The sequence below is a fragment of the Sturnira hondurensis genome, unplaced genomic scaffold (genome assembly GCF_014824575.4).
Source record: "Sturnira hondurensis isolate 20B ecotype Veracruz unplaced genomic scaffold, ASM1482457v3 Scaffold0006496, whole genome shotgun sequence".
NCBI classification, from domain to species: domain Eukaryota; kingdom Metazoa; phylum Chordata; class Mammalia; order Chiroptera; family Phyllostomidae; genus Sturnira; species Sturnira hondurensis.
This window is the reverse complement of record NW_028079127.1, coordinates 12,471,096-12,487,262: the sequence shown is the minus strand read 5'-3', so window position 1 is coordinate 12,487,262 and position 16,167 is coordinate 12,471,096. Positions and strand designations below refer to the sequence as shown.

The window sequence follows — 16,167 nt, the reverse complement described above, 5'->3', positions numbered from 1 at the left end:
ACGCTGCCGCGCGTAGTCGCGGGATCAATGGGCGGTGGCAGAGCATGTGTACACTGGTGTGGCTTACCTCGGACTCTCTGCCGCACTAGGAGCTGAAACTAGGGGTTGCGCGAACACCGTAGTAGAGGAGGAGGAGGAGGAGGACAAGGCGACCGGAGGCAGATCGGGTGTCCCTCTCCGACGCTGAACTGCCTTGGCCTTGTGGGCGTCATGGCATCGCTGGCAGACCGAGTTCGGAGCAATGGGCGCATCGCCGCCGGGCTGCTGGTCAACCTGCTGGTGTCCATCTGCATCGTGTTCCTCAACAAATGGATCTATGTGCACCATGGCTTCCCCAATATGAGCCTGACCCTGGTGCACTTTGTGGTCACCTGGCTGGGCTTGTTCCTCTGCCAGAAGCTGAACATCTTTGCCCCCAAAAGTCTGCCACCTTCCAAGCTCCTCCTCCTGGCTCTCAGCTTCTGTGGCTTCGTGGTGTTCACTAACCTTTCTCTGCAGAACAACACCATAGGCACCTATCAGCTGGCCAAGGCCATGACCACGCCGGTGATCATAGTTATCCAGACCTTCTGCTACAAGAAAACCATTTCTGTCAAAATACAGCTCACGCTGGTGAGTAGCTTCAGCTTCGCAAGGCGCACCTCCCGGACCCTCTTTTTCACCGGGAAACTTGAATGTTTAACCTTGCTGATTTCTCCTTCCCATCATCTTAAAATCCATACTTGTGTCATCTGTGAGCATGTGAACTTAAGGCTTATTTGGGGTATATGGAAAAAAGCCGCCCTGGCACTCCATTGGGTTCTTACCCCAAGAGTGTACTTTAATGTTTTTAATAACTGCTGTTAGATACTCTTTAATGCTGTGATCAGTAAGAAAAGAAAGCTATATTGGGTGGTACAATTCAGTGTATCAGATTACCTGCAAAATCTCAAACTGAAAAGAATCCACCTCCCCCAGGGGAACCAGACTGTATGATAAATTTTAAAGGTTTAGAATAAAATATGTTGCAGACTATGTGAGCAGGGACATTCTGCAGATGTTTCTGTGTCTTTAAATATAAGGATATGAACTCAAATCATTTTAGCAGTTAATAACTGACAATACTAAAGTTCCGAATGCTTTTGTTATATGTTTATATGTTGTTTAGCCACTAGTTTTGGGGTTCTTTTACTCCTGTGTCCATGTATGTGGTATTCATTTTTTGCAAAGTGCGATGCATTGACTTATTACCCCCAGATTTTAAATAGAATTAATTCTATTTAAGTAGAATTAAGTGAGAATTAAATAGTTGTATTCATTAAATGAACATAATGAGGACTATCATATTTAACTTTGAGGAAATAGAATTAACAGTCAGTGTTTTCAAATAGAAAAGAAGAAAAATTTATACAGGTTTATTGTTTCTCAGTGATTTTTTAATTAACCCTGTAATGGCCTACTCTTGAATTTAATCTGAACAACATTTACTTCTTTTTCTTTACAGATTCCTATAACTTTAGGTGTAATCCTAAATTCTTATTACGATGTGAAGTTTAATTTCCTTGGAATGGTGTTTGCTGCTCTTGGTGTTTTAGTTACATCCCTGTATCAAGTGGTTGGTAATTTTTTTCTTTATTTGCCTTTTTAGCAGAGTTCATAAATTTTGAAGCTGTATCCCAAGGTTTAGAAAATATAGTATAGAGACAACAACAAACTGTTAGGAAGAAAGCATAATTGCCTAAATTGGCTGGCTCAAGCTGAAGAAAAGAAAGGAGACAGAAACTTCATGCCCAGCAAATGCCTCCCTCCCTGTTTGTAAGTGTATAACACCCATGCTTAACAGTCTGAGTGTGGGGTGGTGTTATATTTTGGGGGAAGTCTTCGCAAAATGAGTAAGTAGTAAGACTTTTTACCTGAGAACTGAGTTCATTGGTTATGTTTGTCATTTACTCTTCAGTTACATTTTTGTGAAAAAGTGAGTACATTTTCAAAAATTTGAGAGGAAAATTACAGATTTATAAATCTTTGCCTTAAAAAATATTCTGCTTTTACAGCTTATATATTGGCTTTGAATACTTTGTCTATATGAATATTTTATAGCTGTGGGTATTTCACTTCTTGTACTAGCACAGTGCCTTGTCCATGTAGCAGGCATTCATTAAAAATGTGTTCATGATCCACTTACTTCATTACCATAAAATCTGGACAAGTATATTTTCTGTGTTTTATATAGTTTGAAAAGTAACTTGGTAGGGTACAGTGAAACAGTATTTTCTCTATACTGAAAACCTTGGACTGAAAATTCTGGGTGTGCCTACATGGGGAAATTAGAGTCAAAATATATAACCAATTTTGCTTTTTTTTGCTAACATCCACTGGTTGTAAACTGAGACTTTCTTGTTAAGTGTTAGGAGTTTAATAATACAGCCTTAGCATCTTAAACTTCATAATACTGATCATTTTAGAAACATTGTTATGTGAAAATTCTGAGGTTGAATACCTATTTTAGTGGCAGAGACACAGTCTAAAAAAGACACCAATGGCATGAGATGATGGAGCACTCACTCTCTCTTGTCACTTGATTCCCAGATACTGTGTTTTACTGCAGAGAGTAATCACAGGAAGCTCGGCTCCGAGCTTCAGGAATTTATATTTGGGTGTCCTTCAGTGAGTACACCCAAATTTTGTTACTAGCTACAGTAAATGAACATTCTTTTTTGATAAATAGGCTTTTTCTTTCCTGGTATGGATTAAATATTTATTAAATATAGCAAGAAATTTTATTTATTGAACATTAGACTTTCTTGTATTCATTATATACAATTTAAATTCCAAGTATTCACTGTTCATGCCAGTGTGACCACTTTGGTTCACACAAGTCTCAACACTCTTATGGATGAGAATCAAAGGATTCTATATCCCTCAGGTAGATGTTTGAAATGATGTTGACCAATGAATGACCGTAGACCAGCAAATTCACAGAGTTCTCCATTGTTAGCAAACGGTAAAAGTAATGTTACAAAATAGGTATATTCCACAAAAGTTTGTCTTAAAAAAGGGGTATTTTCCCATTGGATGCAGGTATAATTTCGTAGTTATTTTTGCTGGGGCATTAAAAGAAGTAAAAGATGAGGGATCAAGTATTAGAGTTAGTTGTAGAACGAGTGTGGACCCATTCATTCATTCACTCAGTAGACATTTCTTCTGCTTTATGCTCAGGCTTGAGGTTACAAAGATGAAAAGCAGCTACAATCTAGTAGTGTAGAAACACATATAAATGGCTAATCATAAGCAGGGTGTAAGGAAGTTCTGCGGTACACCAGGGAGGAAGTGTCACCCTACCAGAGGGTGGTGAGATGTGTCTTCCTGAAAAAGTTAACAGTTTAAATTGAAGGACACACATGAATTTGCTTAGCACAGAAATATAGCAGAGGTCTTTCTTTGCATTGGTGTATGGAGCATTTTTCGAGAACTTGATTTGTTTGGTGAGACTAGAGTGGCATTCTGCAAGGACAAGGCCTTGGGCTGAGTCAGATGGCAGGCTTCAATGTCCTGCTGAGGAAATGTGCTCTCCATCCTGCAGGCACCAGGAAAACAGTGTAGACCCTGGTGGCAGTGAAGAGTGAATAGGAGAGGGAAGAAAGGGTAACAGGCAGCGCAGTTAGGAAGCTCTCCATGGTCCCAGGGCAAGACAGGAAGGCGCCGACCAAGGACAGTGGTAGTGAAGCAGGTAAGGAAGAACACTTGGGAAACCTTTTGGAGAAAGAATTTGTGGGGTTTGACTAAATGTGAGAGTGAGAAAAGTAATGAGTCTGATCCTTGAAGGAGATTTTATCAATCACTGGGGCAACAGAGGAGGAATTAATTTGGGATGAAAGTAATGAGCTTGATTTTGAACAAGTCCCTATAGGTTATCTCAGTAAAGATGGCCAGTAGACTGTTAAAGATGTGAGTTTAAGGATGCTTGAGGAAAGAGGTCAGAGCTATAGATGTCAGTGGATAGTAAAGAAATCAGTTATGAAGATAAAAGAGGAATGCCAGATATCTGCCTTAAAAATAGTAAGTGAAGGAAGAGGTGAGTGAGGAAACAGTGCAAATCAGAGGTCAAGTTCTCCCAAGGAAATTGCAGATTGTGCAGAAAGTTCCGGCAGGACAAGGGTGGAGGGGAACCCTTCAGGTGAGACTCTTGGAGGTGATGGTGCCCTTTGGGGGAGCAGTTTCCTTAGAGGGGTGGTGGGCAGAAGCCAGGCTGCACTGCAGGAAGGGAAAGTGGAGACCCTGACTCACCACGATTCCAGGTGGTTCTGTGTCGGAGAAACGCAGCTGCCGGGTGAGGCCACTAAAGGGACGGAAGAGCAGGCACACTCTCTGCATTCGTCTTGCTCACTGCGGTGCCCCGAGGAGCCAGCAGCAGAAGAATCAATTCTTTGTCCTTCATGTTCACAGAAGACCCTTGGTTAAGGCTGGTAGGAGCATGTGTCAGATTTCCTGCTCTTCTGTTTCTGTCTTGGTGAATGTCTGTAGACTTGGAGTATGTGTAACAGGACACCCAGACCTACAGGAAAGAAAATTATGGAGGAGCGGTGATTCAAAGGCCTGGCTGTTCTTGCCAGATCTTATGCAAACAGTCCTATTGAGCTTTCTTTAAACAGATTTGTGGAACATTTTGAGGGCTGATGGGATTTGAGGCTTTGAGGTGTTGATTCTGCTAAATGATATAGTTGTTTAGGGTTTGTGATCGTCTGATTTGTTGAGGTGTATTGGTGGGAGATTACCCACAGAAAAGTCATCCATAAAGAGGAAAATTCCTTTTACCATTGACTGGGTTTTTAAAAGTGAATGAGAAGACCTCACATACCTTTCTAGCCACATTGGCAGTCACCTGGGATGACCAAGGTTCCTATCAGTCTCTAACTAGGGTGCCCTGCCCCCCACCCAGTCTTTTGTGGGGGCGCATTTTTAGAAAGAAGTGAAGTCTGACACAACATCTGTGAAATTTCAATTTCTGCCATATTTTCCTGAGATCTCTTATGCTTGGGGGTTCATGTATGTGTGGGCTTTCTCCATTTACTAAAACCAGGAAGGAAGAATGGATTTTTTTTCTCCTTCTTTATAACTCAGAAAACAACACATGATCACACATTGACTTTATAAAACTCCTTTCATCCAAGGTGCTTAAAGAACATTTGTACATGTTGTTGATATTTGAAATCTTACAGAATAACTAGACATTTCCTCTTCCCCCAGCCCTGGGCCCCACATTCCCACCTCTGTGGCTAGAGTTGCATCTTTCCTTGAAGAAGTAATGCTGTTTGTTTTCTGGCTAACTGGTTTCACCTCCTAATTTTTAGTGGGTAGGAGCCAAACAGCACGAACTGCAGGTTAACTCGATGCAGCTGCTGTACTACCAGGCTCCGATGTCGTCTGCCATGCTGCTGGTCGCCGTGCCCTTCTTTGAGCCCCTGTTTGAAGAAGGAGGACTTTTTGGCCCCTGGTCAGTTTCTGCTCTGGTGAGTTTTGTTTTAGTGTCAAGAAACAAAATAATATCAATCCCTCCATTATTAATGTAATTTTAACTTGCAGAGCACTATTTCAGATCTAGTTTCACATGTAATATTCATGATTAGCCTTTAAGGGAGGCAGGGTAAGGGTTATTTCTTTTTTAGATGAAGAAACTGAGGCACAGAAAGGTTAAAGGACTCGCCTAAAGTCAGACAGGTAGTGGCAAACCCAGGCCTGAAATACTGGTCTGCTGATGCCTGGTTACTGCTCTGACCATTCTAAGTTATAGCTCACCCATAATTTGGGCATTTATTTTCATTTTACTTATTTACAGTGAAAATACAGGCTTACATGTTTTGTTTTGTTTTGGGGTTTATTTCCTTCTTCTTAAAGAAGTCCCATTAATATTTCTTATAATGCTGGTTTGATGGTAATGAACTCCTTTAGCTTTTTCTCTTCTGAGAAGCTTTTTATTTATCCAGTTTTAAATGAAAGCCTTGGGATGGAGTAATCTTGGTTGTAGCTCCTTGCTTTTCATCACTTTGAATGTTTGGTGCCAATCCCTTCTGGCCTGTAGTGTTTCTGTTGAGAAATCAGCCAACAGTCTTACAGTAGCCCCCTTTTGTAGGTAACTGTCTCTCTGGGTGCTTGATTTTGTTTTAATAATATAAATAATACATGGTCATTGTATAGATTTTGAACATACATAAAAATATAAAGAGAGTGAAGGCCTCCCAGAATCCTGCCAAACTAAGATAACCACCTTTATCATTTTTGTGATTATTTTGTGGATCTCTTTTTCAGATACACAGATCCGTGCATGCATGTGTGTTTGTATGTATGTACAATTTTATTTACATGGAGCATTATTCTATATGCCATTTTTATCATGGATTCCTTTTCCCCAGCCCTCCGACCCATACTCATTGCCACAACTCACTACCCCTTCCCTGCCCTTTGAAGCCAGTCATGTCAGCATTTTCGTGTTTGTTCTTTCATATTTTCTCCATGGTGCACATGCCCATATACCAACATAGGCAGCACACCCATGAATATAGACATAAGGTAAGCATTGGTTTCTGTTAGAAAAATGTGATCATATCACATGATTTTCTGTATCTGGCTTTTCTCACTTAATATCTCATGAAAGTCTTTTTATGTCATTCTTTTTAATGCCTGTACATATAAATAGTTCTAGTTCTAGTTCTTAACCACTATGACCAGTGTTGCAATAAGCATCCTGTGTGTCCTCATGAACTGGTACTTTTTTCTGTCAAGTAGAATCCTGAGAGCGGAATTTGCAGATCAAAGGTCTATGTACTTTGGAGACATTTTAAGAGACAAAGTATAATCCCCAATGTAGGGAAGAAATGTCTGCTTCCCGTAACTGTAACCTTTGGAACACAGTCAGTAGTGATATCTTTTATGTTGATAGTGTTAACTTATCAAACTTCCATAGCTCTTGGTCTGTTTAGGCCCTGTCCTAAGCCCTTTGCAAGGTTTAACTTACTTAAATCCTGAGAACAGCTTCATTGTGTGGATACATACTGTTCTTCTCCCTGTGTTTACTGATGAGGGAAGGGAGAGTTAAGTAACTGACTCGAGATCCCACAGCGAGCAAACAGAGCTGGAGTTGGAACCCATGCAGTCTGGCTGCAAAGTCCCTATTCTTAAACACCCCACTGTGCTGCCTGTGAGCAGGTCGATAGCTGTTTCAAATGCTCATGTTTTTACATAAACCCTTTTTTCCAAAGTAGAAATCACTAGGCCAACTGTTAGGTGATATTTCCTCTAATTTTATAAAAGTTCTAGTTATCTTGGTTGTCTGGTCTTCAAACCATTGCAGCTTAGATGCCTTAAATTGGAAAGGGAGAAGTTTTTTGTGATAGGACCCCTGACAGATTTGAAAAAGGTGAGCAGCAGAAAGGTCATAAAAGAAATCAAAGAAACTTAGTGACCAGCTGTCTGAGGCCATTTTAAATAAGGGAAGGTCCCTTTAATTTCCCTAGGGGGCATCATTGTCCCAAAGTAGAGCTTGTAATTGTGTTGTTAATGTTAAGTCATCAGCAAGCAAATTGGTATCTAACATTCTGTGAACTCAATAAAATTAATAGTATATTTCTAGAAACAATTTAATTTTTTTAATTTTTCTTTTATTTTTTATTTATTTTAGAGAGACAACGGGAGGGAGAATTAGAGGGAGAGAAATATCAATGTGGGAGAGAAACATCAGTTGCCTCTCATACACACACACCCCAGCCAGGGAGTGAACCCACAACCCAGGCATGTGTCCTGACCGGGAATAGAACCAGTGACCTTTCACTTTGCAAGATGATGCCCAACCAACTGAGCCACACTGGCCAGGGCTGGAAACAGTTATTAAAAATCTTTAAGGAGCAAGTTTCTTTTCGTTGAACAGTTAATGGGCCTGACTTTTATAAAACAAATGACATATTACTATTTTCACCTAAATAGGGCACAACTCCAACTTCTAACTGCGCTGATCTAAAAACCGATAAAACTCACAAGGGACTGAAAGAATCTTGAAATGTGACTTACCGATCTCTTTGGAATTTAAACTTATTATTCATTGAGATCATAGCTAATATTTTATCTTAACTTTCACTTCAGAAGTAGAAAATGACATTATAACTTTTTAAATAATATTGTGAGGTGGGTTTGTAGAGAATGTTACCTGTGTACACAGTGGTGCCACCCACTTTGTCGCCCTGTCCTCGGCCAAATTGTCTTACTGTCCTGAGTGTCCACCCTGTGTTCTCATGCCTCCGTGCCTTGGCCCGTAGTTCCCTCTGCTTGGAATCCTACCCCCTCTTTTTCCTGCAATGTTTACATTTGAAATCCAAAGACTTTTCTCACTATCCCAGCCCAAACTGACGTGTCCTGCCTAGAGATTCATAGAGAACTTATTGTTTGTTTGCCTGTACGTGAAGGAGCTCATCTCCCTTCATTGCCTGAGCCAGTAATCTTGCATTGCACTCTCACTTGCATGTGTAAAGAGGCAGCTTAACGGAGCAGGTTAGGTGCAGGTTAGGAGTGGGGACTCCGGAAGCAGATGGCTTGGTTTTAATCTCCGCCCTGCCGCTTCCTGGCTGTGTGATCTCAGGCAAGTCACTCTGCTTTGCTGTGCTCTGTTTTCTCATCTATAAAATGGAATAGTATTTACTACCTCACGGTGTTTGTGAGGATTGAATAAAGTAACATATGGAAAGCTTTTAGAACAACCCTTGGCACATAATAAGGACCATGTAAGTGCCAGCTGTGAGTATCATGACTTTGATGATGTCCATAAGTGGTATCTGAGTTCTTTGAGGACCAGAACATGTCACGTTTCTCACATGGCATGGCCGACCTGTGTAGATATCCAGGGATTACGCATTGGTTCAGTTTAAATGAGAACAAATATGGACAATTCAATGAAAGAAAGATCTTGAAGGATCCATGCTAAGGTGTTAGTAGTGGTGGGTGGTTGAGATAATAGGAAGTTCTTATATTCTGTTTGCTTATCTTTATTTTCTGATTTTTTCTATAATGAACATGTATTATCTTTAAAAAGTAATTTTTCTTCAGATAAATAAGAAAAGTGAAACTGGAAATGCACGTTCAGAGGCATGATATTATTGGGGAATTTTTCTTTGAGTTTTGTAGATAAAATTACATTTCAGAATATTATTTACTCTGCCCTTTTACTCTCAATTTTTGTTGTCTTTCAAATTGATTCTTTTTAAAATCTTGTTCCTAATGGTTGATACTCAAGTCTTTAGAAATGCCTAATGATATGTATTCGTACTTGTTGATTGTACTGACTGAAGCTGTGTTAATGATTCTTCTGTTCACTCGTAGTTCATGGTGCTGCTGTCTGGAGTCACGGCTTTCATGGTGAACTTGTCAATTTACTGGATCATTGGGAACACTTCACCAGTCACGTATCCTTTTCCTAATGGCTTGCAAATGCATGGTCTTTCGTATTTTCTAAAAGTCCATCACATCAGTTCCTTGAGTCTCACAATTACTATCACATGGCCTAAATTAAGTAGAGTGAGCTGTTTTTAATCTTTAATCATCTCATTCCACACTAGAGTCTATAGAAATTTAAAGAAATATGAACTGGAAAATGAATTTGCTTTTCATATCATGAACATTTTTGAATTTTTTTGAGTCATAGATGGTCATTTTCCTTATCATAATTAATATGAGAACCGTTTCTTGCACGTAGTGGAATTCGATAAATATTTGTGGAGTGAATAATGAGATGGATGCTTGGGTTGTCGATCAGTTCTCAGTTATCTATATGAATAGAGGTGTGGTTATCCACATAACAAAACTGAAACTGATCTAAGTGACCTCTGAATTGTAGGATGTTTTTGTACTTATGTGGATATGGGTGTGCCTGTTTTTCTCAGTATTATGTTACAAAATGAAGTCATACTTTGAAGGCCTGAATCAAACTCAAGACCCTATTCTTAATATTCTGCTTGTCATTCTGTTTCTGTTCTCGTTTCACTTTGCTGCACTCTTGGGCAGATGCAGAGATTGGATTTCTGTAAGTCAGGGAGGTAGTTCAGCAGTGGTATGTCATCGGGTTCTGATTCATGTAAATGAGTGAACACCGATGTCATCAAAGTAACAATGCAGCATATTTGACAACTATCAACAAATAACAGTGATAATAATTTTTTAAGAATGACACTTAATATTTATTTGTGCCAGGCACTTTTTGAATCACCTTGTGTATATTAGGCATTTAATTCCCATAGCGGCTCTGTGAGGTCAACTTTATTATTTTACTTTGCAGAAGAGGAAATGGAGGTGCAGAGAGTTTGAATAATTCAAGGTTATGCACCTGAGAAGGGTTGTATCCAGATTCCGAACCATGCAGTCGGATCCCCAAACTTCTGTACTATGCTGCCACATCTGGGCACCCGAGTGTGTGCCCTTACTAACATTGATCCATTCAGCAGACATTGAACATGAAATGTAAACTGTCCATTGGCTTAGTATTTACATATTGAATACCTGCTAAATGTCAGACACTGGAGATATAGTGAAATAGACAAAAATCTTTGCTCTCACAGGTTTAAACAGACTATAAACAAAGAAGATAGATATATACATACTAGCGTTGCATAGTGTTAATTGCCAAAGAGAAAAAAATAAAGCAGGGAAGAGGATATGAAATGTTGGGGAAAGAGTTTAAATTTTAGGGAGAGAAGACAGGAAGGCCTCTCTCTAAGAAGAGGACCTCTGAGTAAAGACCGGAAGAAAAAGAGGTCACTCCATGCAGATTGGGATGGATAGCATTCCGGGCGAGGGAAGGGTGGGTGAGAGGCCCTAGGGAACAGCAGGGAGTCAGTGTGGTTGGGGCAGAGCAGAGGGTGGAGTGGGGTGGACTCTGAGCAGCGACTGGGAGCCGGGCCAAGCAGAGCCCTTACATGAGGATGATGACTCCGAGTGAGCAGGGGAACCATTGAAGTTTTGAGCAGAGTAATGGTGTGATTTTGCTTATGTCCTAATAAGGTCCCTGGTCTACTGTGTTAAGAGCTTTTGCAAATCCATGCAGTTGACCTTTTTGGCCAGACAATTCTTTGTTTCAGGGGCCTGTCCTGTGCCTTGTAGGATCTTCAGCGGCATCCCTGGCCTCCACCCACTAGATCCAATAGCTCTCCCTTTCCCCAGTCATGAGAACCAACAATGTGTCTAGATCTTGCCCAGTTGGCAAAGTAAGCCCTGTTTGAGAACCACTGGATTAAATGAGGCAAGGCAGGAAGGGAAACCATCAAGAGGCCGTTGTACTATTCTAATTTAGAAATAATGGTGATTTGGAACCAGGATGGTAGCAGCGGACACAGTGAGAAGGGATTGGATGCTGGATATATTTTCAAGTAGAGACAACAGGTTTTGCTGACAAATTGGGTGTGGAGAATACAAGAGGAAATAAAGGCAACTCAGATGGTTTTTGCCTGAGCGCCTGGTAGAATGTAGTTGCCATCAGTGGGGGTGGGACAGCCCTGAGGCTGAGGTTTGGGGGTGGGGAGGAAGAGCATGTGTTCAGTTTTGGGTGACAAGTCCGAGAGTTCAGGGCCTCAGCTGGGGGCGGTCCCAAGAGAGTCAGTGGTGTGTAGGTGTTTAAAGCAGTGAGACTGGTTGAAATGGCTAAGCAAACAAGTAGAAGAGGCCCAAAGACTGAGTCCTGGGTCGTTCAGTGTTTGGGGATCCGGGAGGTGAGAGGAGCCAGGCAGAAGAGGCAGGAAAGCAGCATCGGGCAGAAAGGAAGGAGAGTGGTGCGGGAGCCAGGGGTGGGGGAATACCACCGCCGGGCCAGGTGCGAGAAGACTGGTCGTGGATGAAGGAGTTTCACGAGGTGAGGGTGCTGGTGGTTTTGACAGGTGCTTTCAGAGTGTTGAAGTGAAAGTTTAACTGGAACAGAGTGCAAATTTAGAGAGAATTGTACATAGCAAGTATAGACCTCTCCATTTCTCAATTGACAAAATATTCACTCTAGAATTTCTTTACATGTGCCTTCCCTCTGGTATAAATATCCTTAACACATCGTGAGTTACTTAAAAGAGTAGTCGAAGATGGCTCACAATTGAAAATAACGCACTTTGGATTATGGTTCTAATGAACATCCTTGGGAAGATCCTCTGTCTCTCAGGAAATCACTTGTCAGGTCAGGCAAGGTCAGGGACCCCTGTTACAGGGCCCGCACTTTCCTGCCCAGAAGGCTCTTCCCAGGCTGCGCAGTCGGCCTGGCCTCAGAACCGAGGAGAGAGCCTAGGCTTTGCGATCAGGCAGATCCAGGTGCCCGTGCCCCACTCAGCCTCTACCTGTGAGCTGGGCCCTGACTCTCATCAGTTATGAAGTGGGGGAAATAGTACCTACGATGTTGGTTGTTACGAGTGTTTGAGAGAATATGTGTCAAGCGCCTGGCAGGTGTTTATTAGGCATAAATACTGCTATTGATAGCTATTATTAGAGCTGGTACACGTGGTGCTTAGTGCGTGGCATGTCACTGGTACACACTATTACTTCCTTCCCCTTCCCCTCTTCCCTCCTAAACTTAAGCATACTGGGTGTGCTTACCTTGAGTCAGCTCTCTGGTGCCTTACACACTCACCTCACTTGCCAAGAGAAGTTATTATTAGAAATGGCACTCTAAAACAGAACCATAAATTGCTGTACAAAATATCTTCCCTGTACCTCGCTCTGAACTCCTTTCCCTACCTTATACTGTAGCCCCTTTCCTCTTCCTTGGAGAGGCCAGTAGGGAGACTTGAAGCAGTCTCCTGTCACTTACTACTTGCTAAAACCTGCCTGTAGAAAGTAGGATTGACTCAGCGCTTCACTGAAGTTCCTGTTCTTTACGTTGGGGGAGGAGGCCCTGCCATTCAGTCAGTGTGTCCTGCAGTTCTTTCCAGCCCCCGGGAGCCATTGCTGTGTGTGTGTGTGTGTGTGTGTGTGTGTGTGTCCACGCGCTCACGCGCGCATGTGCATGTGTGAGTATGAATATAACATCTGACTTGTTATTCCTTTTTATCCTTATCCAAAACCTCAGCTATAACATGTTCGGACACTTCAAGTTCTGCATTACTCTGTTTGGCGGCTATGTTTTGTTTAAGGATCCACTGTCAGTTAACCAGGGCCTTGGCATGTTGTGTACATTATTCGGCATTCTCGCCTATACCCATTTTAAACTCAGTGAACAGGAAGAAAGTAAGAGTAAACTGGTACAAAGACCTTAATTGGGCTTTTTGTGGAGAAAAGAAAGTCACCCCAAGAAGATTATGAAATGTGAAATGTGCAAGTGGCTTTCAAAGAGGGAAGAAAATTGTATTGCAAAATTCATTGAATGATGGTTTATAAGAAGTAACACAAAGGAAATTTTATTTATAAATGATGACTTTTTTATTTAGTGTACGTTTTTTTCAAAAACTTAATTCATGCTGCTTTTCAAAGATGATGGTGGTATGAATTATATAGGATGGTTTGTTTATACCAAATGAAGTACATGAAATTAAAGTTCCCTAGTAGTGACAAGGGACTTTGTATCACTCAACTACAAATGTGTCAAGGTTTTAAGTGTCCAGACTGTTCCAAAGAAGGACCAGAAGCTCCTCGACCTCCTGGGAGGTGGTCCCCAGGGTGAACTCTATCATAATTTCAGCCATTGTGCAAGTCAGAATTTAAATCTAGCATTTCTATCTTAGTTGGTTTAGTAAAACTTCCTGCTTATTTCATTTATAGAAAGTGGAATATAATTTATAGAAAACAAAGTGTAGTACAAAAGACCATAAAACAAAATTCAGTTCCAAAAGTAACATTGTCCAAATGGAAAATTGACGTCAGAAATTATACAGCCCTGACTGATGTGGTTCAGTAGGCTGGGTGACTGGGACGTCCCACAAAATGAAAGGTTGCAGGTGTGATTCCCAGTCAGGGCACATGCCAGTTGGGAGTGTGCAAGAGGCATGATCAATGTTTCTCTTCCTTTTTCCCTCCTTTCCCCTCTCTCCAAAAAGAAATAAATCTTATAAATTTTTGTTAAAAAAGAAGTTATATGTTATCCAAAAAAGCTAGGTTTTTGAGGGGGCTCTCAGTGAATTCTAAAAACTACATTTAGTTAAAAAACAAAGTAACTCCACATTCACATGGCCCAAAGGAAAAACTATAGATGAAATAAGGTTTCTTGTTCTCTTGGTAACTGTTCTCCCGGCCTCTTTGAGCCCATGCTGATAATTTTTAATCCCCACTCTCTGCTCCTATTCCCACTGCCCACCCCTGCCCCATGTGAGGCATCCGTGGAACTTTCTCTGGCACTGAGGACTTGGAGTGAACTGTGTCCCCTAAGGTGGCCGAGGAAAATTCTTACCCAGCAAGTTAGGGCAAGTGCTCTGCAAACACTGAGCAGAAACTTGGTGAAAATGTTAGGAAAGATTTGAAAGAAAAGTAGAAAAATGGCTGATAATTAACTACTTCTATGAATTCTTAAAGGAATTTTTTAAATTAGGGTATAGGAGAAATACATGAGTCCCACCTAAAGAAATAAATAGTACCATATATTTAATTGCAAAATTTATTTCTGCCTTCCAACTTCTTGACATTAGAGCTTCAAAAGCAGTTGTTGATAACCTCTCATGATATTAGATGAACCCTCTTGTAATAAATAATTCTTTTTCTAAATATTATTTTTAAACTTTAAATGAGAAAACAACTCTTAAGAGGATGAAGAGCCATGTGGATTTTGTAGGATTTTTTTTTCCTGACCTATTTGAAATGAAAGCCTCAAAGAAAATCTATTTTGACAGTATTTTGTATCAGTCACTCTGTTGTATGATTAGTATGTGTGGTTTTCTATTTGTGTTTTAAATAATCTTTGGTTCTTCTCAGTTTCTGAAAATATATTTTCTTGTGCTGAGAAGTACAAAACGATTTGTCTTACAGATGGGCCTCAGGCATTGTTTGTGTACAGCATTCTCTGTGTGTGTTTCCAAATGAACATGTGATTATTTCCCCAACGCTGGAGAAAAGTATTGCAACACAGTGAGAATTATGTGGCTTCTGTGCACCAACAGCTGAGGTGATTTGTGCCATGTACAAATGCTCATTAACTGTAAATACCACTTGGGGGTGGGCTATAATAAGTGACCTATATCAATAGGAACACAATGAGAAAGTTGGAGCAAGGTAGGGTGGGATATAAATATCTATATAGAGAGAGATATATATCTCCATATGAATGAATGAATGAATGAAATACGTACTGCTGGAACTAGAGGCTGATAAAACATATTTGGCCCTGAAGACAGCTTCCCAGGGAAAAGGAAATTCCTGGAGGAAAAGGTGCCAGATGACCAGGACCCGCCATAGCGACAGACTCGGTGCTGGGGAGGGACTGCGCCTGCTGCAGGTGTAGCCGCACTGGTTTTTCACCCTGTGTTAAATGACTGAGCTTCTGTTTTCACCTGGTACAAATAAAGAGACGCTGATGTTTTTACTTCTGTGTGTTGGGACCAGTGGAAGAACGGTATTCATCCCTGTGTACATGCAATGGGAACGCTGGCCTGTCCAGCTCCCAAATGTGTGGCATCCAGTGAAACAAAATCCTCTTTTTCTTTTTAAAATATCAGAAAAAAGAAATCTCTGAAATGAACCAAGCTTTCTTCTATTTCATTTTTTTAAATACTCTTTCAACATTGCTGTATTTAAGTCATTAGTCACCTTTGTGAAAAATGTAAGAGCGGCATCGCCAATCCAGTGGGCCACATGGACCCCAGTGGTCAGTAGTCGGGAGGAACGAGTGTGCAGGATGGTCAGACTCAAAATTCTACTGCAGAGCATGGAGGTCAAGTGTATTGGACCCATCCTGTTCTGCATTTCTGTTTCCAGACTTGAACTGGGTTATGCTTGCTAACATTAGGAATACAATGATTTCACTCACCAGCAGAGGCTTATTTTATGTGTGTTGTGTGCCAGGTGCTGTGCTAGGCACAGTGCGAAGACAGTCCTGTGTTTCCAAGAGACATCTGTCTAGCAGGAAAGATAGACATTAATTAAATAAAAACAAAGGGAGTTTATTATGCTAAAAGGAACATGGTTGCCTGGGAACCAAAGGGTCACCAGTTCAATTCTCGGTACATGCTTGGGTTGTGGGCCAGGTACGGGATGTGC

The 16,167-nt window shown here is 41.0% G+C and overlaps 1 protein-coding gene across 2 annotated transcripts; it reads left to right on the top strand.

Moving 5' to 3' along the window:
- Positions 1-15,493, top strand: SLC35E3 (solute carrier family 35 member E3). Of its 2 annotated transcripts, XM_037049485.1 has the most exons (5): positions 1-612; positions 1,484-1,594; positions 5,331-5,489; positions 9,343-9,425; positions 13,055-15,493. In XM_037049485.1, exons 1-5 carry the CDS (start codon positions 211-213, stop codon positions 13,239-13,241), a joined length of 942 nt encoding a protein of 313 aa, XP_036905380.1. In that variant the 5' UTR covers positions 1-210; the 3' UTR covers positions 13,242-15,493. The 2 variants fall into 2 exon arrangements, with proteins under 2 accessions (XP_036905380.1, XP_036905381.1); XM_037049486.1 differs by lacking the exon at positions 1,484-1,594.
- Positions 15,494-16,167: the final 674 nt, after the last annotated feature.